At 39.7% G+C, this 26921-nt stretch overlaps 1 protein-coding gene across 3 annotated transcripts; it reads right to left on the bottom strand.

The window, feature by feature from the left end:
* Positions 1-1819: 1819 nt before the first annotated feature.
* On the bottom strand, positions 1820-26567 carry NEK3 (NIMA related kinase 3). Of its 3 annotated transcripts, none has more exons than XM_079902532.1 (16): positions 26487-26567; positions 23943-24112; positions 22368-22461; positions 21918-22015; positions 20631-20714; positions 19750-19817; positions 19571-19657; positions 17486-17540; positions 11408-11608; positions 10788-10860; positions 8766-8812; positions 6147-6249; positions 5164-5280; positions 4768-4902; positions 2970-3096; positions 1820-2318 (listed from the first exon to the last, which is right to left on the bottom strand). In XM_079902532.1, exons 2-16 carry the CDS (start codon positions 24057-24059, stop codon positions 2237-2239), a joined length of 1488 nt encoding a protein of 495 aa, XP_079758658.1. In that variant the 5' UTR covers positions 24060-24112; positions 26487-26567; the 3' UTR covers positions 1820-2236. The 3 variants fall into 3 exon arrangements, with proteins under 3 accessions (XP_079758658.1, XP_079758659.1, XP_079758657.1); XM_079902533.1 differs by lacking the exon at positions 26487-26567 and adding an exon at positions 25815-26056; XM_079902531.1 differs by lacking the exon at positions 26487-26567 and adding an exon at positions 24532-24733.
* Between the last annotated feature and the right edge of the window lie 354 nt (positions 26568-26921).

Genomic DNA, 26921 nt, shown 5'->3' with positions numbered 1-26921 from the left:
CCAAAGCACAATTACATACGTTTTCAAGACAAAAGGTTATATTGTACGTCAAAGTAACATACTGACAGTTTACACAGTCCAGCTAGGTGAGTAGTGGGTCATCGTGACCCCTTACAGGATTAAGAAAGAAACGTTATCCCCTGAGGAGTTACCTTGCTGACGCTGTTTGGGGGGGGGGGATTGTTGTTTTGTGTTTTTTGGTGAGCAGGCATTTCTGTGTCTTCTAAGGGGATCTAGCTAATGTATAATGCACATGCACAATGCACACTAAAAAGGGGTAGTAGTGGTAGAAACCGACAGAGAGAAAATTTTGTTTAAAAAAGATTCTTGTCCTGTCTTAAAAATAATTTTATTTCATCAAACCTCTTTTTTTAAATCTTTTTCTTTAAAGCTGTAAGTGCTGAAAAACCTTATTTGTGTAAGTAAGAAAATGGAATTGGAAGTCTTTTTAAAGGGGCCCTCAATTCTTGCCTAGTTGTATGTCAAGAATTATATAGTAATCTATCACTAAAATTGGTTTCTAATCATCCGTTAGAATCTCTTGAAATTGTTATAAGCAAAACCCTGCAAACCATCTGACTTTCAAAAAAGGATTTGTCATCCCATCAAGATTCATTCAATCTCTCAGTAACTATACATAGTTTCAAGTTCCCTGTGTTGGTTGGTTTGGAAATGTTTCCACCCTGGGGCAGTGCTAAGATTTGAGATGTCTAAGAGGCATCAAATACAGTATTTATGGAAGCCGAGTACCTGGCAATATCCTCTCCACTTGAGAATAGGCTGGATTTAGTGTCTCAGAGTGACTAGAACATGGAAACGTAAAATTAGGAACTTACAGCAGAGACCCCGGCAGACACTGCCTTAGCCAAGAGATCACGGTTAACAACAGCAGTAATGTCGTGAGGAGATGGCACACCCCTGACAGGATGTACTGGGAAGAGCACTTCACGTCTGTGGTGTTCAAACACTCACGCTCAGTCCCATCATGAGAAAAACATCAGACAATCCCCAACTGAGGGACATCTTACCAAACATCTAACCAGTACGCCTCAAAAATGTCAGGGTTCTGAAAAATAAGGGAAGATGGAGAGACTCAGAGACCAGAGGAGACTAAGGATGACCAAATGTTTTGAGTATAAATAATGGGGGATGGGAGCGGGGGTAGTGAAAGCTATGACAGTTTTTGTATGTTAAGATTTTTTAAAAATGTTTAACTCTTTAAAAGACATACATAGTCCACATTTCAGCAGAACTTTATTAATGATCCTACTGTAGTCTCAACTATTTCCCCCTTTTGTTTATTTGAGCATCGTTCCCTATCCCAGGACAGGCTTATGCTGTTCCCACACTTGCCCCTGTGGGATGCCCTGCGAAGAGCCAGTTGCTTTAGTAAAATAGTCTCCCTTCACTAAAGTATCACAGCATGAAATGACAGGCCTCGGCACATGTGTGTCATGGTAACCCAGACGTGTTGGGGTCCTGCCCGCCATTAGTTCCACAACACTGGTTTCTGCTACTTGCTGTATGGACTTCTCACCTTTGGCCCCATTCCTTTCTCATATACAGGACCACCAACTTCTGACCAGTTCTGTAGCCCACCCCACTCCTCCCATGGCTGATCCTCCGACCTGAGCTCTTTTGTGCATCCTGTGAGGGGCTGTATTTAAGGACAGCTGGTAGTTGGTGATCACTGAAGATGATTGATCACTACCCAGAAATAGGCCTTACTGAAAAATCACACACATTATTATGTTATAATTAAATATATTTAGGTCCTCAAACCTTTAGGAGATATAAAAAGAGCTACATAGAAATAAGCATAAATCATAACAATGGAAATAATAACATTAAGGGCTGCTGTGATGGTCTAAGGTCAGCATCCCTGTGAGGTAAGCATTGTTTTCCTCATTTTGTAGTTGAGGAAATTCGGGCTCAAAGGGGTTAATTTCTCACAGTCACACAAGCAATAGGTGGTAGCATTCAATTTCCGTTCTGACCGCAAAGCCCAAACCTCATACCCATTCTGCTGTGCCTTCTCCTCTGAATTCAAAAACTCATAAGAGTTCTAGATTTTTTATACCTTATACTAACCAGGAATAATTTTAAATATTCAGTTTCCCTCTCTTTACTCTGTTTCTAAAGGAAAACACACATCCTGTGAGTTAAGTATTATCCAAATATCAATTCCTCATGTTAAACGTCTCCTCAGTGTGACTAAGGAACATTTCCTTGGGTGTTATCCATCAGACACTCCTTGCCAGCCAGCTCGCTGTCTCAGTTCTGATACCCAGTCAGAGTTGTCATCTTCCTCAAAGTCCCTGTGAAAAAACAATCTGGATATTAAGCCTCCATTTAAGGAGTACAGTTAATATTTGTCGATGGGTTCAAATCAGTACACCACCGTAACAATACCGACATTTTTGAAAACTAAGCTCCATAAGGCAACTGAACAGAGGAAAAAAAATCGTTAGCCTTCCAAAGGATCACTCCTTTCAATGTTTCTACAACTTTTTCAATATAAAAATCTGGTATATTAAAAAATAAGTCCAAGCTAAATGATTATAAACACATGGCTCAGTCAGGAATTCTGTGATAATACCATAACACCTTACCAATGCTAGACAAAAGATCAAGATATAAGTATTCATTAATGATGTAAAGTAACATAACCAGCTCCTGCTAAACCAGAAATGATTGAAGTACAATTTTTTTTTTTTTTTTTTGCGGTACGCAGGCCTCTCACTGTTGTGGCCTCTCCCGTTGCGGGGCACAGGCTCCGGACACGCAGGTTCAGTGGCCATGGCTCACGGACCCAGCCGCTCCGCGGCACATGGGATCTTCCCAGATCGGGGCACGAACCTGTGTCCCCTGCATCAGCAGGCAGACTCTCAACCACTGCGCCACCAGGGAAGCCCTAAAGTACAATTTAAATGACATGCACGCACACGCTATCCGGGTATATCACTTACGTATCCTCCTCATCCAGTCCAGGTTCAAGTCTCTCTGGATCCAAAATGACAGAATCATGACTTCCATCAACATCATCGGATGCTTCTGTTTCCTCATACAGGGGGCCTTTCAAGAACCCTTCTGCACCTTCAGAGGAATATTAACAGAAATTATGCCAAGTTAAGCAGTTTTTACTTATTTCGTTCATGTTGCATTAAATTCCTCCAAAGGCTTGTGGGCTAATTGAGGGCAATGCCATGCTCTGTGTTTTTCTGTAGAGTCTCCCTGCATTACTCAGCATGATTCTGGCATAAAACAGGCCCAGTAAGCACCAGTATGGGTATTAAATTTTTAAACAGCACTTTCTTCAAAACTCAGAAAATTATAATTAAAACCCTCAAATATATGAACCCATATTTAAAGCATTAAAAGTTGTCTTTGGACAGCTAGGTAACAGTTCATTTTTTCTCCTTTGAGCTCTCCCCTGCCCCTAAGTTTTCCCAATGGAGGGGAATAAAATTAGGGAATTAAGACCAAATGCATGCTTTTAAATTTTTTTCCAGATAGTAACTACTTTCAGATTTTTGCTTACAAAACGATAACCTAACATGAAAATGTGGGTTCAATCTTTATAAAAATCCTTTCACAATAGAGCTATGATATATATATATTTTTTTATGATATATTTTTAAAATAGTGACTTTCCTGAAATGACAACATCTTCATCAATGGACCAGAAACAAAATCCAGGATCTATAATTGCTAAAACAAAAGTCATAATCATTAACCTTCCTTAACACCTGCCTCCCAATGCACCCACCTCTCCTAAGGACACATAACTGCACACAGCTCTATCAGACACGTGGTACATAGCTCTACTATGCTCTGCTTGTGTGTTGGTTTCCCAAATAACCAACTCTTTCAAGGAAGGAATTATGTTTTATTCTTTTTTTTAAATCTTAATCTAGTACATGTTAGGCACTCAATAAATACCGATCAAATCAACAAATACACTAAATCTGCTACAATACATACAGTCAAGGCTTGCCACACCATGGCATAATTTATCTCTCCTTGGCATAATTTATCTTAGATCTTAAACCAAGCAAGACGGCTTTAGTAATTGAATTATCAAAATTAAACACACGTGCACTCACACATACACACCCTTATTTCAGTCCTTTGGCCCAGATTCCTAAGGATAGTATCTTAAAAATTTATGTTGTATAATTTTAGTGAAAATGTCTGTAGAAACGATAAAAAAAGTCAAATCCTAATTGTTCTTTTTTGTGTGTGTGTTCTACTCAATATAACAGAATCCAAGTACAGAGCCAAAGAAACCTTGAAGTTCCTCAGCGTTTACTAGGATGAAGTCTGAGCTACAGAGTCCCTAAAGCAGGGGTGTATTTGCACGGTAAAAATGGGCCACACTTCAAAGTGATCACATGATTATTAAAAAATAAGCAAACAAATGGGCAAACAGAAGGAATGAAGCTCTATGGGAAATTTTAATTATGGCTTCAGACTGGCTAGAAAAGATTCAAGAAAACCTAAAACTACAATGCTATTAAATATTTCATAACTTTAAGATCAAAGGGTTTCTGGGAGGAGGGAACAGGGAGTTATTATCTAATGGATAGAGTTTCCATTTTGGAAGATGGAATGTGGTGATGACTGCACAATGTGAATGTGCTTAATGCTCCTGAACTGTACACTTAAAAATGGTTAAAATGATAAGTTTTATGTTATGTATATTTTACCACAATTTTTTCAAAACAATCAAAGGGTTTCCACAGTTATGTAACAGACATGAATCACCTGGTCTATATATTGTGTATGTTTGAAATGCCAAGCTGAGGTCAGCATGCTGAAGAATGTTCAACAAGGTCTCAGGAGTCTCTTTGAGCCACTGCTTACGGGTATTATTTTCACTGTACTTTATTACAGAACCACCTAGTTGGGAAAAGATAAAAAATTAGTCCCAAATAAAAAAGATTTTCAGCATATATCTTCAGATCATATTTCAAGCAAAGCTAATTATATTTAACTCTCTACCCAGATCTATTTCACTTGCCTGTATGAGCAGCGCTCTGATGTGTGATAACCAAATATCCTTCACAGAGTGACATTAAAAAAGAAAAGAAAAAACTCTGGCTCATTAAACACCTATTAGACAACGTTCCATAATAAAGTAATAGAATTCAATCTACTAACCTCTATCGTCCTCTGCCGTTAAACTGGAGGTGAGTAAGGATGCATTTTCCAAAGCTGTAAGAGCTGTACTGGATACATTTTTCTCCCACTGTCGCCTGAGAGGACCTGGTGAACTGGCTTTTAAAGTGTAAAGAAGAACTGCTGAGCTTATTCTTTTATTTATTCATCTATATGCACACAAATATCTCTCTAAAAGAAAAGTATTTCCTTTCTCTTTCAAACTCAGATCTAACAACACTCTTTCAAGTCTAAATAGTAAAGGGAATGAAAAAGAAATCCAGATGAAAAGGTAAAGCTAATCATTAAAGTGAATTTTAAAAAATGCTATGTATAGGGGCTTCCCTGGTGGCTCCATGGTTAGGAATCCGCCTGCCAGTGCAGGGGACACGGGTTCGAGCCCTGGTCCAGGAAGATCCAACATGCCACAGAGCGGCTAGGCCCGTGAGCCACAGCTACTGAGCTTGCGCTCTAGGGCACACGAGCCACAACTACTGAGCCCGCGTGCCTAGAGCCCGTGCTCTGCAACAGGAGAGGCCACAACAATGAGAAGCCCGCGCACCACAATGAAGAGTGGCCCCCGCTTGCCATAACTAGAGAAAGCCCGCGTGCAGCAACCAAGACCCAACGTAGCCAAAAATAAATAAATAAATTTATTTTTTTTAAAATGCTATGTATATACTCACACATTACACAATGTACAAGAATTAAAGGCCCAAGAGGACTTAGGTAGACACTGTGTGCCAGGATTTTTATGGTGGAGAGCACAACAAATACTATTTTTTCTGAAGCCTCTTATTAATAAACATGATTTTCTCTTTTTTTATAGGTAAATAAATTATTCCTATAACACTACTGGATAAGCAAACAGAAATCTGCCTATCTACTTGCTTATGAAGCCTACGACCTAGTAAGGTGGAAACTGGTATTCCTTGTATATTCCCCAGTTCTCCACTTATACAATGATTAGAATTTGAATAACTTACCTATCTCTTCTCTGTTTACTCTCCTCAGTGCACTTTCAACCGAATTTTTATTAATGCTTTCTGAGTCAGTGTGGCTACACTTTCCACCTGGTTCTTCCCTTTGCTTTAAAAGAAATTAAAAATAAAGATTAAGTAATGCTTGAATTGCTGCAAAAAAAGGTAAACAAGTAGGCAAAGACAGCTATTTTAACTTTAAATATAGATGGATTAAACATCAATAACCACAGAACCCCATCCATGTAAATTAAGTCATATAATCATATATATGTGTATATTAAAAACCATATATATGAACAGACATATGTATAAATATATGTATATTAATAGTCATATACCTTAATAGCCATTAATATCAGTCACTGCAAATGTGAAAAGGATATATAAAAATGACAGAGATATTTGAGAGGTCTTTATAGAGGAAATGAGCAATGAAAAATTTCTGGGCTTTTCATGCTGGAAATATCAAAATGAAATATTTTATAAAGTTACCATACAGACGGTCCTTGAATTACGATGGTTCGACTTATGATTTTTCGACTTAATGATGGTGTGAAAGTGATACACATTCAGCAGAAACTGTATTTCAAATTTTGAATGTTGCTCTTTTTCCCAGGCTAGTGATATGCTGTATGATACCCTCTGGTGATGCTATGCAGTGGCAGAGAGCCAAAGCTCCCACTTAGCCACGTGATCACAAGAGTAAACAGCCAATACACTTACAACTATTCTGTACGCAGGCAACCACTGATTTTCACTTTGAATTCAGTATTGAATACACTATATGAGATATTCAACACTTTATTATAAAATAAGCTCTGTGTTAGATGATTTTGCCCAACTGGAGGCTAATGGAAATGTTCTGAGCACATGTAAGGTGGTCTGGGCTAAGCTAGGATGTTTGGTAGGTTAGGCGCATTAAATGCATTTTCAACTGGGGGGATGGGATTTCTATGTCTTGACTGTGGTGCTGGATATATGACTGTATAAAATTACCAAAATTCATCAAACTGCATGCTAAAAATGAGTAAATCTTACTACATATAAATTAGGCCTCAATAAAGCTGGAAATAAACAGATATTACTATGCAAAGAAAAAAGTACAGGGGCAGAATATATTCCATTTGTAGTAACATAATGGGGAATGGTGTTATTTATTTACAACCTAAGGTTCATTCAAAAAATTTACAAGTTTAATTACTAGTACATTCCATAAACAGAATCATTTGTTGTTACTACATCTTTTCCTTTGGGAGTTAAAAGGTTGATTAAAATGATGAAGAAAGAAAAAAATTATCAATAGGACACCAGTTACTGGGTTGGGCGTGGCAAAACTGGGAAGTGGATTTGCTGTTACTATTTATGACTTAACTGTCGCTATCATGTGAAAGGGCACAGCTGCCTGGAGCCAAATGAGACAAACAGGACCTTGAATTCCAGGCTGAAAAATGTCCACTCAATTCGTGGGCTTAATGGGGAGGCACTAAAAGTTTTTGAACAGAAAAATGTCAAGATCAAAATAGTGATCTACATATTATTTAGCCATAAAAAGGAAGGAAATTCTGATACAGGCTATACCATGGATGAACCTTGAAAATATTAAGCTAAGCAGAAGAAGCCAGACACAAAGGGACAAATATTGTGTGATTCCACTTACTTGAAATATCTAGAATAGGCAAATTCATAGAGACAGAAAGCAGAATAGAGGTTACCAGGGGCTGAGGTGGAAGGGAGGGTGGGGAGGAATGGGTAGTTATTGTTTAAGGGTTTCTGTTTGGGGTGATGAAAAATTACATTGTGAACGTAATTAATGCCATTAAATTCTTACAATTCAGCTTAAAAATTGCTGAAGTGATAAATTGTATGTTTTATATATATATATATATATATATATAGTACCACACACACAAATCCAACCAAGAGCCAGGCTAAAACAAGACTTTCATGCCTATAAGCAGGGCTAAGTTCGCTCACATCTTGTCATCCATAATTAGAAATGAAAAAACAAATAAATGTGTAAGGCCAACTGGCCCGAGGCAGGGGAACACAATCAGATTCACAGGTTGCATCAGACCGAAATTCTCCCGACCACCCAGTTCCAGAACCTGCCCTGGAGACATTCAGGACCACCCAGTTCCAGGAACTGACCTGGGGACTTTGAACCCAGCCCAGCCTTCCCGCCTTTCGAGGGGCGGGACTAAGGGTCCCCCAGGATACCCGAAAAGACCACCAAATAAGGAATACCCTGCGCCCTCCCAGATTCACCACACCCCTTTCCCTTCTTCCCCTATAAAATCTTGCCCAACCCTCGCCCAGGTGCGACTTCTCTGGCCCCCTTTCTCTCGGACCAGTGAACCTCGCCCGGGAGCGCTCCCTAATAAAGCTCACTTGAAGCTTTCCTCTATTTCGCGGTGCCGTTTGTTAAGATCCGACCTTACAAAATGCTGATCTAAAGTGGCTCGGCTGGCAGTACAAAGAACAGCCGCCAGTTACTTCACAGGCCCAAAGATGAAAAACTCCTGAACCCAGGGACCAGACAACAGTCTTCCAAATATCTCCCAGCACCTAAAGATGCCAGGTACCCGGTAGACAATTTTAGACATTTAACTTGAAAGCACTTACCACTGTGCTTGCTTCATTTTCCAAAGCTATCCTGATTCTGCTGGGGTCTGCTCAAAGAGAAAAGAGAAGGTAGAGAGAAAACACATAAAGGCTTCTAATATGATTTGCACAAAGCTTGAGTGACAAAGACAAATGAAGTTTTTAAAGTCAAAGAACCAAAGCACTAGCTCATACAGTGATATCAAGCTTTAATTGCCTAATAATACACCTCAGCTGTTAAAGAGATTATTTCTGCTGTTTTATTCTAATGTTAACATCTGCAAGTTAAGACATCTCTATTCACTTATGCCAACCCATTTAGGCACCAGGAGGTAAGACGCTCTGTATACTCGGAAGGTCATTATCACCTTTAACATAAGCTTGCTACCCAGTCTGCTTTTCCTGACAGCTATTACAGTAGGTGGAATAGGTATCCCTCTCAAGAAATCAGCTACTTATTCCCTGATGAGGGCCCAGCAGCAGTCACGGAGGCAGGATGGCTCCTGCCTCATTTTCTGCTGCCAGAGCCTGGGGTCCGTGTTCCTCATTCATTCAGCATTTTAAACAATTGCTACTGAGCATCTATGATGACGGCACTGAGGATACAACAGTGAGCAAATGAGACACGGTCCCTGCCCTCACACAGCTTTCATTGTTCTGGTCTCACTGGCTACAGACTACATGGAGATACCACCAGACACGTGCTCCCCATCTGGTGGCTCCTCCGCACTGGCTTACTCCTCTTTTTTTTAGAAATTGTAAAACTACACTTTCCTATCTTGAAACTACACTGTCTTGAAACTGTTCTTAGACTGCTTTTGTTGTTGCTGCTCAGCATTTTAAAACGAATTTCCCACTACCCTGGGATGTGAACAGAAGCTACGAAACAGTACATAAAATAAAATCAACACTAAAACTGCTGAAGCAAAGGTAACTCACTACCTCTTAAGTAACGGAAAAAAATGCTGAATTGTAAGACTGAAGGGTTTATACCACTAAAAGGGTTTACATTCTTACAAAAGTAACATTTAAAATTTAACTTCAAGAAAACAGTATAGTTTAGAAATGTTTCTTTTGAAACTAACATGACATTGTAAATCAACTATACTTCAATAAAAAAGAAATTTAAAAAAATAGAAATGTTTCTTTTGTAGTATATAACACTAAGAGAACAGGCACTAAATAACGGAGGTTTTACAACATCTCCCTACAGTGGAGGACCTACACGTCTTAATTCTCTCTTATCCTGGTCATTGTTGGATTTCTTCAGATGAAAGATGTGTCATTGATGACAAATGAAAAGCAACAAAAAGAGCTTTGAAAAAATTGAGATGACAACTTCCAAAGAGACAATAAATTCCATTTGAAATTTGCTCAGGGTTGACTACAGATGTTTGGAAATTATGTGCACCTATTATGTGGACAGTTCCAACTTTTAAAAAGACTCCATTTAAAAAATTTTGTTTATAAGATGGTCCTTAGGGATACAACTTCCTATATTATATTTTCATGGTTAGATTCCTAGGTAAGACCACAGAATCCTTCTACCTGATCCATAACAAACTAGAGTAAATATGGTTCTAAAAATGAAACAGAGAACAATCTTTACATCTCTAAAATCTCCAAACTATGTTCTTTTTGATCCCTGGAAAACTAAATGTATAAGATTCAGTATAGGGCTTCCCTGGTGGTGCAGTTGTTGAGAGCCCGCCTGCCGATGCAGGGGACGCGGGTTCGTGCCCCGGTCCGGGAGGATCCCACATGCTGTGGAGCGGCTGGGCCCGTGGGCCATGGCTGCTGGGCCTGCACGTCCGGAGCCTGTGCTCTGCAACGGGAGGGGCCACAACAGTGAGAGGCCCGTGTACCACCAAAAAAAAAAAAAAAAAAAGATTCAGTATAGAATTATGCCTGAAGGAATAAGAAGCAAATTTTGATTTGAGGAGTATCTGGAAATCATCTCTAATAACTTGAAAATTGTATTTTTCCTTTTTGTTATACTGTATTTTAAAAGAACACAAAAAATAAGCTTTTCAAAATTCTTACCCTTTTTTCTTGGTGTACTAGGCATAGATTTTTTGGTTTCTTCTAATACCTGTTCACCATATTCTGTGATGATCTGAAAGTTTAAAGCAGAGAATTTAAAGATGTGAAAGATGCTTTTCTTTAGATACTGCCATAACATCATTTAATTATCAAGGTTCTTCCCCACAGCAATAAAGTTGAAAAGTAGAAATGCCATTTAAAAGATCCATGTAGGGATTTCCCTGGTGGTCCAGTGGTTAAGACTCCGTGCTTCCACTGCAGGGGGCAAGGGTTCGATCCCTGGTCAGGGAACTAAGATCCCACATGCCGCAAGGCACAGCCAGAAAAATAAATAAATAATAAACAATAAATAAATAAATAAAAGATCCACGTAATTTAAACAAACAGACATTTATATACGTCCAAAAAGATCTGGAAGGATAATGCAAACAATATCCATGATTATATTTGGGGAATAGCATCGTCGAAAGAAGAGGAGGGAAAGGACGTTTCAACTTTTTACTTTTTTTATATACGTCTGCATTATTTGAATTTTTACAGGCATGTATAACATGTAATTGTGTTTAGAAGATAACAAACACTGGGAAAACTGTTCACAGTCAATCTCACATGTACCATACCTCTGGGGGTAAGCACTTCTGGATAAGCCGAGCTAAAGGGCCTCTGGAGAGAAGAGTTGTAGCTGAAGGGCGATATGAGGGATTCTTTTTAAACATCTGCTTGATCAGATGCTGAAGCTCATAGGAATAATGGGATGGCAGTGGGCTCATGGACCCCTGACAAATTTTGAGGATAAGACTTTTCCAACTATTTGCCTGAAACTGAAAAGCAAAACTGAACTGTAAAAGCAGATATAAGGAAAGAGAACAGAAATAAGTAAATACCAGCTGAACTGAATTTATATGAATTATTTTAATTTTAGAAATTCTTCTCCCTAGAGGTGTTTTTAAGGCGCTGTTCTCTAATCTTTATTTTTACTAATCACACTTTTTTTCTTTGTATTTCAAAAAAATTATTTTATTGAAGTACAGTTGATTTACACTGTGTTAATTTCTGCTGTATAGCAAAATGATTCAGTTATACATCTATATACATTCTTTTTCATATTCTTTTCCATTATGGTTTAATCACAGGATATTGAATATAGTTCCCTGTGCTATACAGTAGGACCTTGTTGTTTATCCAAACAGTTTGCATCTGCTAGTCCCAAACTCCCACCCCACCTCCCAACCGGTACTATTCTAAAAATCTTATGGTTGTTCAGGAGAAAGGTAAATATAAATAGTAAAAGATGTTCCCATCTGGAGGAAGTCTTACCATCAGTGCCTGTTTTGGGTACTTTATTACTCAAATCAACGTTTTCACAGATACACATTTTTAATATATTTTAAAAATCAAAGTAATACATACATATGGCTTTTTAAAAAGTCAGATGATATTAAGGCTTATAATAAATGTAATGTTTCTTTGCTTCTCTCCTCCTCAAAAATCCCCAGGCCTGGGCTTCCCTGGTGGCGCAGTGGTTGAGAGTCTGCCTGCCAATGCAGGGGACACGGGTTCGAGCCCTGGTCTGGGAAGATCCCACATGCCGCGGAGCGGCGGGGCCCGTGAGCCACAACTACTGAGCCTGCGCGTCTGGAGCTTGTGCTCCACAACAAGAGAGGCCGCGACAGTGAGAGGCCCGTGCACCGCGATGAAGAGTGGCCCCCGCTCATCGCAACGAGAGAAAGCCCACGCACAGAAACGAAGACCCAACACAGCCAAAAATAAATAAAATTTAAAAAATAAAAAAAAATTTAAAAATCCCCAGGCCTGCTCCCTGACAAAATGCACTTTAGACTTTTCCTATTTTAAACTCCTGCTGCAAAATCCTTTCTACCTTCCATGTCATCAAAGTAGTTATCACCGTTTGACAAGTAACAGAGTGGGATATAAAATGTCATACCAGAATAACATTTAAAGTTTTCATTGTATAATAAACATACTGCGGGGGCTTCCCTGGTGGCGCAGTGGTTAAGAATCCACCTGCCAATGCAGGGGACACGGGTTCGAGCCCTGGTCCTGGAAGATCCCGGACATGCCGCGGAGCAACTAGGCCGGTGCGCCACAACTACTGAGCCTGTGCTCTAGAGCCCACAAGCCACAACTACAGAAGCCTGCGTGCCTACAGCCCGTGTTCTGCAACGGGAGAAGCCACGGCAATGAGAAGCCCACGCACCGCAATCAAGAGTAGCCCCTGCTCGCCGCAACTAGAGAAAGCCCGCGCGCAGCAACGAGGACCCAATGCAGCCAAAAATAAATAAATTTATAAAAAATAAAAAAATAAACACACTGCAGTTAACATTAGGTGCCAGCCTCAGTAATACTTAATATAAGAACATGATGGCATTCTGCCTTGGAGGTACATTGCCCTATTAATACATACAAGTGAAGATATGAAAAAGGAAAAGTCAACATGTAATAAAGGAAAAAAACATATAACAAAGGAAAATTTCAGGTAATGAAAAATAAGACTGAATCTGCTTTGCCTCAGGCTTTTTTTTTTTACTTATACCAGATGTAGTTTATTGATATAATCAATAGGATTATGAAACTTCCCCTATAACAACCAGAATTTAAATTTACATTAAGAGGTTTGATAATCAAACAACAGTGAAGCTATGTTAATATATTGTCACGGAAAAATTATCCATGACATTTGTTAAAAATGATAAGGCAGATTTTATTCAGGACCATTGTAACAGATATAGGCTCCACTGCGATAGAATTTTGCAGAGGGTTAGAGAGATTGGGCTTAAAGGCAAACACAGCATGGGCAAGTGGGAATTTATATCTAATGAACAGGGTAGATATCACCGGATGGAAAATTACTAACAGGAAACATCCAGGCAAAAGGGGGACTCTGGCAGAAACTAACACACCATTGCAAAGCAACTACACTCCAACAAAGACGTAAAAAAAAAAAAAAAAAAGAATAGCACTCCACACACACACACACACAAAAAGGGCGGGACTCTGGCTAAACCAATCTAACAGGATTCTTGCTGAAGGCAGACCAGAGGGGTCAGAGGTCAGCTGGGGAATTGTGGAGGATGAGGAACCTGATCAGATATCAAGGGCAATCGGACATTGAGGGTGGAGGGTTCTTGATAAAACTGGACTTTGCAAGGGAATGCACACATGGGTCTAGGAGAAGATTCAGAAGCCAGATGAAAATCTGGCTAAGCAAAGAATTCTTTTCAACTTGAGCCATTTTTAAAACAATTACTCATTTACTATTAATTACCGTTTGCTAAAAACAACACAAACCGAAGATCATGTATGTACACTTGAAAATATGAAGCTAAAGGGGTGATGCAAGCTAATGTGGTGGACAACAGACCTAAATTTTTATCTATATGTCTGAACTGAAAATGTTGTTTATTTGATACTCCCTTAAAACAACTTGCAATATTATTTTTTTGAAAAAGTTAAAAGGTTGCTTTGATTATAAACACACAAATATACACAGTTCTAGAGAAGCAGACTATAGTTAAAATTTACACGAAGTGAGACATGTTTGCCATATATCCACCAGATGTCTGAATTGGGGCACACTTCTTGACTTCTCAAAGTGTCTCCATCTGCAATTAGGGGTAATAATCTTATTCCCAAATGCCTCAGGCTTTCTAACCATTATATTGAATTTCAGCGTTTCCTAAAGGTTTGAGAACTACTTTTGCCTTTTTATTATTATTATTTTTTGCAGTACGCGGGCCTCTCACTGCTGTGGCCTCTCCCGTTGCGGAGCACAGGCTCCGGACGCGCAGGCTCAGCGGCCATGGCTCACGGGCCCAGCCACTCTGCGGCATGTGGGATCTTCCCAGACCGGGGAACGAACCCGCGTCCCCTGTGTCGGCAGGTGGACTCTCAACCACTGCGCCACCAGGGAAGCCCTACTTTTCCCTTTTTAGAGCAGACAGTGCCAAATATAAATATTCAGGGCACTGTACTCCTTACTACTTATTCTTGCTAGAAAAAATAAGAACATGTATATGAATGTTTATGAAAAGGACAAAATTAGGGAAAAAAAGAATATAATCCTAATTAAGATACTGAAATTTAAAAAATAATTTTATTTGTACACAACAGTGGTTCTCCACTTGGGCTACACATTACAATCACCTATTTTAAAACCACTAACGTCCCAGGAACTAACACAGTGTTGTAGTCAATTATACTTCAAAAACAAACAAACTCATAGAAAAAGAGATCAGATTTGTAGTTACCAGAGGTGGGGGGTGGGGGAAAGAGGAATTGGATGAAGGTGGGTCAAAAGGTACAAACTTCCAGTTGTAAGATAAATAAATGCTAGGGATGTAACGTACAACACAGTGAACATGATGAACACTGCTGTAGGTTCCATGTGAAAGCTGTTAGGAGAGTACACCCTAAGAGTTCTCATCTCAAAGAAGAAGTAGTTTTTCTTTTTCTTTTGTTTTGTATCCATATGAGATGATGGCTGCTCACTAAACTTATTATGATAATCATTTCATGGCGCACCTAAGTCAAATCACCACACTGTACACCTTCAATGCATACACTGCTATATGCCAATTATATCTCCGTAAAACTGGAAAGAAAAAAAAATTTTTTAATGCCCCCAAATGAATACAAATTCAATGTAAAAGCAAAAACAAAATACACTAATGTCTAGGATACCCGAGATTTTAATTCAATTAGTCTGGCCTGGGCCTAGGCATCAGCATTTTTTTCAAGTTTCTCACATTGTTCTAATTATGCAGCTGGTATTATAAGCCACTTATATACAAGGAAGCTGACCTCTCAGTAACAGTGCACACCTTGTGGAGAAAAGGGAACCCTCTTGCACTGTTGGTGGGAATGTAAATTGATACAGCCACTATGGAGAACAGTATGGAGGTTCCTTAAAAAACTACAAATAGAACTACCATACGACCCAGCAATCCCGCTACTGGGCATATACCCTGAGAAAACCATAATTCAAAAAGAGTCATGTACCACAATGTTCACTGCAGCTCTATTTACAATAGCCAGGACACCTAAGTGTCCATCGATAGATGAATGGATAAAGAAGATGTGGCACATATATACAATGGAATATTACTCAGCCATAAAAAGAAACGAAATTGAGTTATTTGTAGTGAGGTGGATGGACTTAGAGTCTGTCATACAGAGTGAAGTAAGTCAGAAAGAGAAAAACAAATACCATATGCTAACACATATATATGGAATCTTAAAAAAAAAAAATGGTCATGAAGAACCTAGGGGCAAGACAGGAATAAAGACAGACCTACTAGAGAAGGGACTTGAGGATATGGGGAGGGGGAAGGGTGAGCTGTGACAAAGTGAGAGAGTAGCATTGACATATATACACTACCAAACGTAAAATAGGTAGCTAGTGGGAAGCAGCTGCATAGCACAGGGAGATCAGCTCGGTGCTTCGTGACCACCCAGAGGGGTGGGATAGGGAGGGTGGGAGGGAGGGAGACACAAGAGGGAAGAGATATGGGGACATAGGTATATGTATAACTGACTTACTTTGTTATAAAGCAGAAACTAACACACCATTGTAAAGCAATTATACTCCAATAAAGATGTTTAAAAAAAAAAAGTGCAAACCTTCCATTTGAGTTACTTTCATCTAGTGGTGAAGAAGGAAATAAGGATGTTCTTAATTACTCACTCTCATGAGCTCTACATGTTCTCAAGCACCTCTGTGAAAATGCTTGCTAGAGCCAAGTTCAAATCTGTGCCCAAAGAACAGAATTTATTTCTATGCAAAGCTAACACTTAATAGGGATCAGCACTAATTATTAATTCTGTGCAATAAAAAACTGCAAACAAGCAGGGCAAGTGAGTTAACTTCTTTTTATGTTAAATTATTTTTAAAATATCTTTAAAAAATATATAATATAGAGCAAAGTCTATTTTCTCATGATATTTCAGTTAGAGAAGAAACTGGAAGAAGTGAAATCTAACTGATAACAAGGAAAGTACAAACATGGTGCAGCCACTCTGGAAAACAGTTGGGCAGTTCTGCAAAAAGCCAAACATGCAGTTACCATGTGACCCAGCGATTCCATTCCTCTGTGTATACCCCAAAAATTGAAAACAGGGATTCTAATAGATACTTGTACACCCATGTTCACAGCAGCATTATTCACAATAACCAGAAGGTGGAAACAACCCAAATGTCCAGCAACAGATGAATGGATAAACAAAATGTGGTATAAACATAGAATGGAATATTATTAAGTCATAAAAAAGGAATGAAATTCAGACATATGCTACAACATGGATGAACGTTGAAAACATTATGCTATGTGAAATAAGCCAGACACAAAAGGAAAAATATGGTATAATTTTACTTATACCAAATAACTAGAATATGCAAATTCACAAAGATAGAAAGGGAGGGAGGGAGGGAAGCAGGGAGGGAGGGAAGGAAGGAGGGAGGCAAGCTAAATATAGTACTATAAATACTAAATCATGGAAATTTCCTATTAGTATATACTACAAAAGTAGCTCAAAGCAAAGATGACAGCAACTGGAAACATGAAAATCTTATAATGAACTCATCCTAAGGAAGCAAACCACCAACTGAAATCTGGCAGTTACTTAGGACTTAGCCCGATACAACCAGAGGCTGCCTTTCCCATTTTGCACGCCATACTTACTGGATGCTTAAGGGTACAGAGTTCATAGAGAATGCATCCCAAGGACCAGATGTCACTGGAAGCATAAAGAAGCAATGTAACAATGAGTGGGTTATGAGTTATCATATGAAAATATGTATATGTTGTAATACAAAAAATAAAAAATTACTCTACCTTTAATAAGAACAGACATTGCAGGTACTTCTTAGCTACTGAAATAAAATATACAGCAATTTTGGTCTAACACTTAGATACTTACTAACAGTAATGTTCACAATAAAACTGACTGCTCTCCAGCCCCTGCGCCTCCAAACCTGGGTTGTTCGGGTATCAGTTCAGTAGTACCAATACTTGGTGCAAGAGGAATATCCATGGACTCAGATTATCATAGTCGGCAGAAGGGCTTTAGAAGTCATCCAGTGCAGCTTCCACCCAGACTGCCTGTACCACACGTGGCCGTTGGTCACACATCCTGATGGACAGCTCTCTGTGCCCCCAGTGGCTGGCTCTAAGGGGCAGCCTTCTTATTCTTCCACAAAAGAGCTCTTCAAAGTTCAGCAAAGGGTTCTATAGTTTGCCCTATACGCCCACCCTTCTTCAAACTAAGCACCTCCACTTTCCTCCAGAGTTCTCACCACCTAGTTGTCATCCCCCAGACTTTTTCTAGATGATATTCTTTTCATTTTAACTAAGGTTTTTTTTTAATCAACTATTTCCCCCAACTTTTAATTTTCTAAAGTTTGAAACCTACAGGAAAGTTGTAAATGCCCACATGCTCCTTCCTAGGTTTCTCAGCCATTAGCATTTGCCACGTTTGCCTGCTTTTCCTCTCTTGCTTCTAGATCTGAACCTCTTGAAAGAAAGGCTGCAGACATCAAACACTTCACCCCTAAACACATCAACATGTATCTCCTATGAGCAAGGACACTCTCCCTCATGAACACAACACCATTATCACATCCAGGAAATTTAACCTTAATTCAATACTATTATCTAATATTTTGTCCAAACTCAGATTTCCCCAGTTGTCCCAGGAAGTCCCTTCATAGCTGTTTTGTCTCCAATTCAGTCAGTTTTACTCTTAAAGGAGTCGATTTATTATGGATTATCATATCCTTTTCAGAAAACAACTTGGCAGATGGTAACAAGAACCTGTGGGTGTTTCTCTTTCTAGGAATTCATGCCAAGAATGTGATAGACAGCAACGACATATTTATGCACAAAAGGCATATTAATCACAGCACTGTTTAGGATACTGCAAATGGGAAATATATCATAAGGCCAATGACAGAGGAATGTGCAATAAATTCTGGAAGACCCATGTATTAAAATATTATGCAACCATTAACAATAATTATGCAGAGTTTTAATATGGGATAAAGTGAATATGATATAAAGTGAAGAAAGCAGGATACTAAAGTGTATATAGAGTATATAAACAAAGTTTAGGGGAAAAAGAGAATGGATGGGGGAAAAAACCCAAAATGTTATCAGTAGTTGTGTAAAAGTGAGTGATCACCATTTCCTTTCTTGTATATCTCTACATTTCCAATCCTTCCCCTGCCCACCCACTCCATCAATGGGCACATATTACTTATATTCAGAAAAAAATTATGCTTTAAATCATAAGGACTTCATACTATCTTCTGATAATCAACCTATCAGTCAAGTTCTTATTATCTAGTCCTGTAAATGTCAACTCAATGACAGAATCCAGTGGTTCCCAAATTTTGCCACACATGGGACTCACTTAGTGATCCTGGAAAATTTACTGATGCCTGCTGCCCACCCCCAGACATTTGGATTTAACCGATATGGCTACAACCTGCGCTTTGGGATTTTTAAAGTCGGGAGCAGCAAAGTTTGAGAAGCAGTAATATAATGCATACTGTTCCCAGAAATGACTAACCTTTCTTTCAGCATTTACATGTAGCTCCTCTCAGCTCTGATTAAAACTGTGGGAAAATTATGACTTTCATCTAGAGGCCTAGGAATTTAAATTCTACACTGCTTTCACATATACATTTTTAAAAACCAAACTTCACCTGTAGGCTACAATGCCTGTACCAAACTGTCAGCCCTGCACCAACTACATACATCACTTACCTTTTATTGTTATAAGGCATGTTTTCCCAAATTTCTGGGGGCACATAATAAGGTGTTCCCACATACGTACAAGCAAATGCCATGGGACTAAAACCAGAAAGAGGCACAGAACGATTACAGAGCGTTTCTCAATGATGATGCTTCAACTACTGTCACTACTACAGAAGAGACATACATACCTGGAGAGAAGACGGGCGGATCCAAAATCACCCAATTTTACTTTTCCCTTTTGGGTGAGGAAGATATTCTGCATTGAAAAAGAAGAGCTCAGATTACATCTACCCTCATTCAAATATAAGGCAGAGATATATGTGGAACCTAGAAAAATGGTACAGATGAACCGGTTTGCAGGGCAGAAATAGAGACACAGATGTAGAGAACAAACGTATGGACACCAAGAGGGGAAAGTGGCGGGGTGGGAGTGGGGGTGGGATGAATTGGGAGATTGGGATTGACATGTATACACTGATATGTATAAAACAGATAATGAATAAGAACCTGCTGTATAAAAAATAAATAAATAAACAAACAAACAAATATAAGGCAGAGAGCGCCGGCAGAAGCTGTCTTTCAAAGGCTGCTGCTGATGGAGATCAAGGGTAGAAATGCTGACAGCCGAGTCCTCGAATGGAACATAAAAAGACAAGATACCCTCTGGACAGCTGCACTTCCCTGCTTGGGAATTCAGGATGACTGACTAGAAATCTAACAGGCAAGCTTCAGATTGTATCGGCAGACCCTGCTCAACTGACCGGAGAACCTGTGTCCCGGTAACTCCAGGTGGCAGGCCCTGGTCTCAACCGTTTTCCATCTGAGAACATGTGGTCTTAGGAAACAGTCACTAAGAGAGCTGGAACATATTACCATACACTACTAAAGAGATTTACTGACCTGTTCTCAAGTAGTACCTTATTTGGCTAGCATAAATATCAATATTACATTGAGAAATATTTCTAAACTAGATAAAAATGCCCCAGAAGGAAAGAGAATAACACAGAAAAAACATGGAATGAAATAGTTTTCGATTTTTTTTTTTTAGGACCAAAATGTTTCCACTTACCTTGGACTTGATATCTCTGTGTAACACACGTTTCTTGTGAATGTGATTTACTCCAAGGCACATTTGTGTAAACCAATTAAGTATCTGTAAGGAAAAAAGCATGCAAATCTGCAAGAATGCAATAACGGGTTCATGGCAACCCCAAATCCCAAAGACTCATCTTCAGGCCCTGGCAGACCTGAGTTTTATTTAAGTACAGAACTCCTGAAAATTACATAGTTCAACTAAGATTCAGTGTTGCCTGGAGAAATTCAGAAAAGCTGTGAATCAATCCCATATGTGTCATCGTCTTATGTATGATCTAAATAGCAATTTATTTATGTACTTTTTTGGCCATGCCACGCGGCTTGTGGGATCTTAGTTCCCCCAGGGATTGAATCCGGGCCCTTGGCAGTGAAAGCGCGGAGTCCGAACCACTAGACTGCCAGGGAATTCCCAACAATTTATTTTAATAAAAATCCCACTATGGTTTTCTTGTATTTAACCAAATAAAAATATTTTTTAAATATACAATAAAAGTAGTTTGCCATTTAGAAATGAATATGCTATAACTTTTTATAGTGTAATCATTACATCAGATTTTCATTCACTTTTTCAGAACATTCATATGTTAACATTAAAAGATTTCATTATATTACCAACAATCCTTTGAAGCCAGGCTGACATGCTACAATGGAACCCATATTCTTAACAATACAACTTCTAGATGAAAAATATTTATACTAATATACTCTCAAAACATGTTATACCATGTATCAAACTAAGCCCCAGTAAAGCTGTTTATTGAAGTATTTTCCTTAGTCAACTCATTCCAATAATATTTAATACACAACTTTCCATTAAAAAGGCAGTAAGTATTTTAAGAGACTATGCTAAACTGTGGAAGGAAAGGCTAAGAATAGGTGCTCGTGAAAACCAGAAGTGCAGGCTTCATTCTTCAGATCTAGAAATACAAAAGAAATCCATCTGCCTTCTAAAATTTCAATACAAAAAATAAAAATTTTAAATGTCTAGTAGAAAGTATGATAAATAATACAATTTTGAAATTCTTCTAAACATGGAAGTGTTATTCCTTGATATTTTATAAACTTATATCTATTTTACTCCCCAAAAACATCTCAGGCAGCCACATCTCACTAAGCAACATCATGGATACAGAAATGAGTCATTTCTAACTAGTGTGTCAGGTAATCACAGACAGCAATGCTTTTATTTTAACACATACAAATTTTATGAGAAAAGTTGCTTCCAAACCTTGAGGGAAACTTATGTAAGTTGGTCTCTTACCATATCTTCAGGAAACAACTTCCCTTTCTGATGTTTAATCTTCTGCATCAGGTCCCCTCCATCACAATACTCCATCACAATATACAGATGTCCTTCAGCTGAAACAAATGTAAGACGCTTTAAGAAAGCCCCAGGGACTTCCCTGGTGGTCCAGTGGTTAAGAATCCTCCTTCCAATGCAGGGGACGGGGGTTTGATCCCTGGTCGGGGAACTAAGATCCCACATGCCGCAGGGCAACTAAGCCTGCGTGCCACAACTAGAGAGAAGCCCACACACCGCGAGGAAGAGCCCACGTGCCGTAATGAAAGATCCTGCATGGCTTAACAAAGATCCCGACAGCCACAACTAAGACCCGACACAGCCAAATAAATTTAAAAAACCAAAAAACAAAGCCTCAGTGGCCATGAATCAAATTCAGAAATGCATGTATTGGGGGAAATTCATATTTACCTTCAAATGATTCCTTAAAGGCAACAATATTGGGGTGTTTCATTTTGGCTAACAGAACAGCCTCCTTCCTAGAATTCTGTGTGTCAGAGAAAAACTAGAAGGAAGTTTAAATAAGCGTAAATGTAATACTTCATAATAAAACTGATAGTAAAATGATATTATAGTAGTTTGTAAGGTACTTCAATGCTAGACACAATTTCATAGCACTGTACTCTGACCAACTGAGTTTATCAAACTCCACGAGAAAACATGTGCAGATTTCTCAACTATGGCTATATGCATGCTTAAGCTGACCTCTTATATCTTTACAAGTATAGAATGTAAACTACTCTTATCATCAGCCTAAGTATAACCTGACTTGGAGAGCCAGTATGCCATCAACAATAGTAGCTCCTTAAAGAAAAACTAGGGCTTTCATGTTTTTACTGTCTGCATCACTTTATCAGCCCACTGGTTCAGATGAAAAATATATATACTCGTGTATTACAGCAGCATGGATGGGCAAAGACCATATGCAAAATAAGTTTCCAAAACTGTTTGTCCCCTAACTTACTCTATGAGGATAAAATCCTGAATGACTTATAATTAAGAAACTGCAACTGATTATGTACTAGCCCAAGGGGGCTCAGACCAGCAGCATCACCACCGGCTGGGAACTTGTTAAAAATGCAAATTCACAGGCTCACCAGGAACTACACAACCAGAAACTCAGGGGTTAAGGCTCAGCAATCTGGTTTAACAAGCTCTCCAGGTGATTCTGATGCCCACTAAACGAGGTCAAGATTGCAGTGGGAAAAAAAATACTCTGAGAATTTTATTAAAATGTATTTTTTTTTTAGTTGATCAAAACATTATTAGGCAGCCTCCATGGTATGGCTTCTTTCACCTGACAACTATGTTACATCGTGACAAATACAGTTTGACCTTGAACAAGGTTAGAGGCATTGACTGCAGGGGGTTGAAATTCCAAGTACAACTCATAGCTGGCCCTCCATGTATGGAGGAAGCCCTCCATTTCCTCGGTTCTGCACCCACAGATTCAACCAACTTCAGATCGCACGGCACTGTAGTATTTACTATTGAAAAAATCTACGTGGACCCACAGCAGTCAAACCTGTGTTGTTCAAGGGTCAACTGTACAGATAAATCAGCACTTTCCTCACCTTACAGGGAAATAAAACCTATATGCTAATCCACAGAATAGGTTCCCTGATACCAAAGGTCAGCATTTTAGGTCTCAGCTCTTCACTGTATGTTGATGTTCCTTTTTTCATTAATATGGCACCCGAGTTGCATTTGGGCAGCTTCCCTACACCCTTAAGTATGCAAAATTGGAAATTATTACAAATTATTCACATGGAGATAAACAGCAATCACCACCCAAACCTTGATTATTTTTGATAATTACAATATCCTAAGAACCACCTAAGATATATCAAGACCTTGTAAAGCTAATGAATAAACCCATTAAATCTTTTGCACAAAGGAGCAATTCCATGTTAAATTTCAAGAACTTGTTTTCCTATACAAATTACATGTACACTTTCAACATGAGCTAATTGCTTTAGCAGTGACCTTGGGAAGCCTTATTTCTTTCATGGCAAACATCTGATTACTGCTCTCCTGCTGAACCAAAAGGGCTCTGCCAAACGAGCCCTCCCCAATCACTCTCAGGACTGTGTAACTGTCCATGCTGGGCACCGCACAGGGGCTCCACTCCCGCAGTCACCACCGGCTCTCCCAACCTAGATTCAAAAACAGAAACAACGGAGAATTACTGCAACGCAGAAACAGAGACACAGACGTAGAGAACAAACATATGGACACCAAGGGGGGAAGGGGGAGGTGGGATGAATTGGGAGATTGGGATTGACATATACTACACTACTATGTATAAAATAAATAACTAATGAGAACATGCTGTATAGCACAGGGAACTCTACTTAGTGCTCTGTGTGACTTAAATGGGAAGAAAATCCAAAAAAAGAGGGGATATATGTATACATATAGTTGATTCACTTTGCTGTACAGCAGAAACTAACACAACACTGCAAAGCAACTATACCCCAATTAAAAAAAAAAAAAAGATTCGCCCACAAAAAAAAAACCTGAGAATTAAATTTACTTTCAAAAGGCAGAATTAATTCAAAGTAGCTCTAATCACCATGATAGGATGACTTATTCCTTTATTCATTCAACAGGTGGACACAGAGCATGCGTGCCAGGTTTTATAATCCTGAACAAATCTCTCAACATTCAGCCCCAGTCATCATGCACACTCCAAAGCAGATGGGACCGCAGGCCTCAACAAATGCAGGGTGGCGAGTCTTACAGGGAGGGTCATGCTGGTCCTCGGCAGAGGTATCCTGGGGAGTTAGGAAGATGATATTTAGGCTGAAGCCTGAAGGATAAATGGAAGATATCTAGGCAAAGAGGAGGGACATGATGGAGGCAGAGGGAATCGCATAGTTAAGAGCAAAAGAGATTGTTTCAGGTCAAGGACTTGAAAGAGGACTGTAAGGCTAGTAAGGCAGACTGGGCCTTGTCTCAAGGTCACTGTAAGCAAAGTTCAGGTTGCTGGATTTTATCCTGGGGTAATTCACAGGCTGTCTCTGAAGGGTTTTAACCAAGAGAGCAAATTTACAGCTTAGAAAAATTGCTCATGCTGGCTGCAGAGCAATGGACCAGACAGGGGAAAGGGGAGAAGGGCCGGAGCAGGACTCCTACCACAGAAAAGGCAGGAAAATGATGACACAATGGAATAGGGGGGTGGCAAGGGGGATGAAGACAACGGGAAGGAACATGTAGAAAGAACAGGCAAGATTTTTGGTTACAGATTTATGGGGGACAAGTAGGGAGAAGGGAACAAGGTAGACTCAGGTTTCTGGTGTATATTGGGCAAATACTGATACCTTTCCCTGAGAAAAAGGAAAGGCATGGTGGTTGTGTGCCTGGTGTTTTTGGTTTGATTTTTCTGGCGGTGACAGTGGGGTGGGTGGGGAAAGGCGTGGGGAAGGGAGACGTGCTCCTTTGGGGACATGCTGAGTTGGAGGTGCCTGGGAGGAAGAAGACATGTTAAGCAGAGTCCTTGAACTTCAGTCTCCCTTTTATATTTCCTGGATGAAGCAGCTCGCTGGATCTCTTAATACATCAGAAAGAATGAATATAAAGTTCCTAACACTTTACCTCGTACATAGGGGGCCCTGAATAAACGACAGCTATTATTATTATTAAACCTTAGAAAGGTGATGCTTTTTTTTCATTACAGAAAAAACACTGGAATGAGTTTATTTGATTTTCACAAAACTTACTTGTACTGTTTTATTTTCATAAAAATCACACCACAAAGATTTATGAGGTCCAGAGAGCATGGCGGGTAAAGCAAAAATTACAAACCAAAACCTACAGTTCTAGCGACCATTTGTACTCCTGTTTACCTAGACTCACCAGGAAACTCTAGAATTTCTCCATGTAACCAAATCAGATGCATGGTCTTCAGAAACAATTCTTTTCAAGGACAGTAAGGTCTTCCTGGATATGACGTGAAAGAATAAAGTTCTTTGACGCTATTCTAACTGACCCCTGGCATTACACGATTTGACAAGAAGACCTAGTTTTCCCATATTTTTATTCTTTTTTACTTTGGGTATTTATTCTGTGAGCGGACAGTAACTGATAAGCAAGAACCACCACTGACTTTTCTTAGCTGAAAAATCACATTTGGTCCTTTCCGTCCACGTTTTCCCCTGTTACTCATTACACACCTAAGCTCATTAAAGACCTGTATATGCTCTGAATATGACAAAAGCGTCGCTTCGCAGGCCTATACCGATCAAAGGCTAATAAAGTGATGTGCAAATGTAAATGTAGTATGCAGCTTAGAAGGTGAGCGCGGTGACCGCACCTCGGGCGAGACCAGATCCTCACTCCCAGAAAAGCCGCTCCGCCTCGCATCCCTGCCCGCGTTACCCCCGCGACCCCCAGGCCCGGGTCCGCGAGCGCCGGAGCGCTGGTCCCGCTCGCCCCCACCCCGCGTGGGCGCCGCCGGCCCAGTGCCCAGCGCCTACCCGTCCCCGCCCTCGTTCCCGCGGAGGGTGCCTGCCCGGCCGGCCGCCTCACCTGCTTCCCAGAGATCCTGAGCCGGGCGCGTTTCCGGGGGGCGGGTCGGCGGGTCGTCTCTCGGATTGCCGGCGAAGGCAGCTTCCGGGTCGAGCGGGAGGCGCTAGGGGTAGCCGGGCCTACGAAGTGCGCGTTTTCAAAGTGGTGTTCCACGTCGCTCCAGAACAATGCCAATAATATTGAGGGAAAGTATCCTTCGCGGAACGTAAGTTCTGTCACCAGTTTAAGCTAACAGCCCATGTAGATAAGTTTCATGGGCACAGCACTCAGCTTACCAATTGTGTGAACTTTGACAAGCGTGGAGGGCAGATTAATGGTCCCCCAAAGATGGCCACACCTATCCATTATTATAGATAACATATACAAGTTACGAGGGGCTAAGCACTCTTTTAAGTGAGCTTAGCATGTAAAGTGCATAGAATAGGACTAAAGTGT

This window comes from Stenella coeruleoalba (assembly GCF_951394435.1).
Source record: "Stenella coeruleoalba genome assembly, chromosome: 18".
Classification (NCBI taxonomy): domain Eukaryota; kingdom Metazoa; phylum Chordata; class Mammalia; order Artiodactyla; family Delphinidae; genus Stenella; species Stenella coeruleoalba.
Note: the sequence above shows the minus strand (reverse complement) of the source record. Positions and strands in the feature narration are given on the sequence as shown.

Excerpts from the sequence above, each read along its gene's own strand:
- NEK3 (XM_079902532.1), bottom strand. The coding sequence starts at position 24,059 with ATGGACAGTTACACAGTCCTGAGAGTGATTGGGGAGGGCTCGTTTGGC. Across the intron at positions 22,462-23,942 it reads AAGAAATAAGGCTTCCCAAG|TTTTTCTCTGACACACAGAA; the intron begins GTCACTGCTAAA and ends ACTTCCTTCTAG. Across the intron at positions 11,609-17,485 it reads TCTGTACCCTTAAGCATCCA|TTTCAGGCAAATAGTTGGAA; the intron begins GTAAGTATGGCG and ends TTTGCTTTTCAG.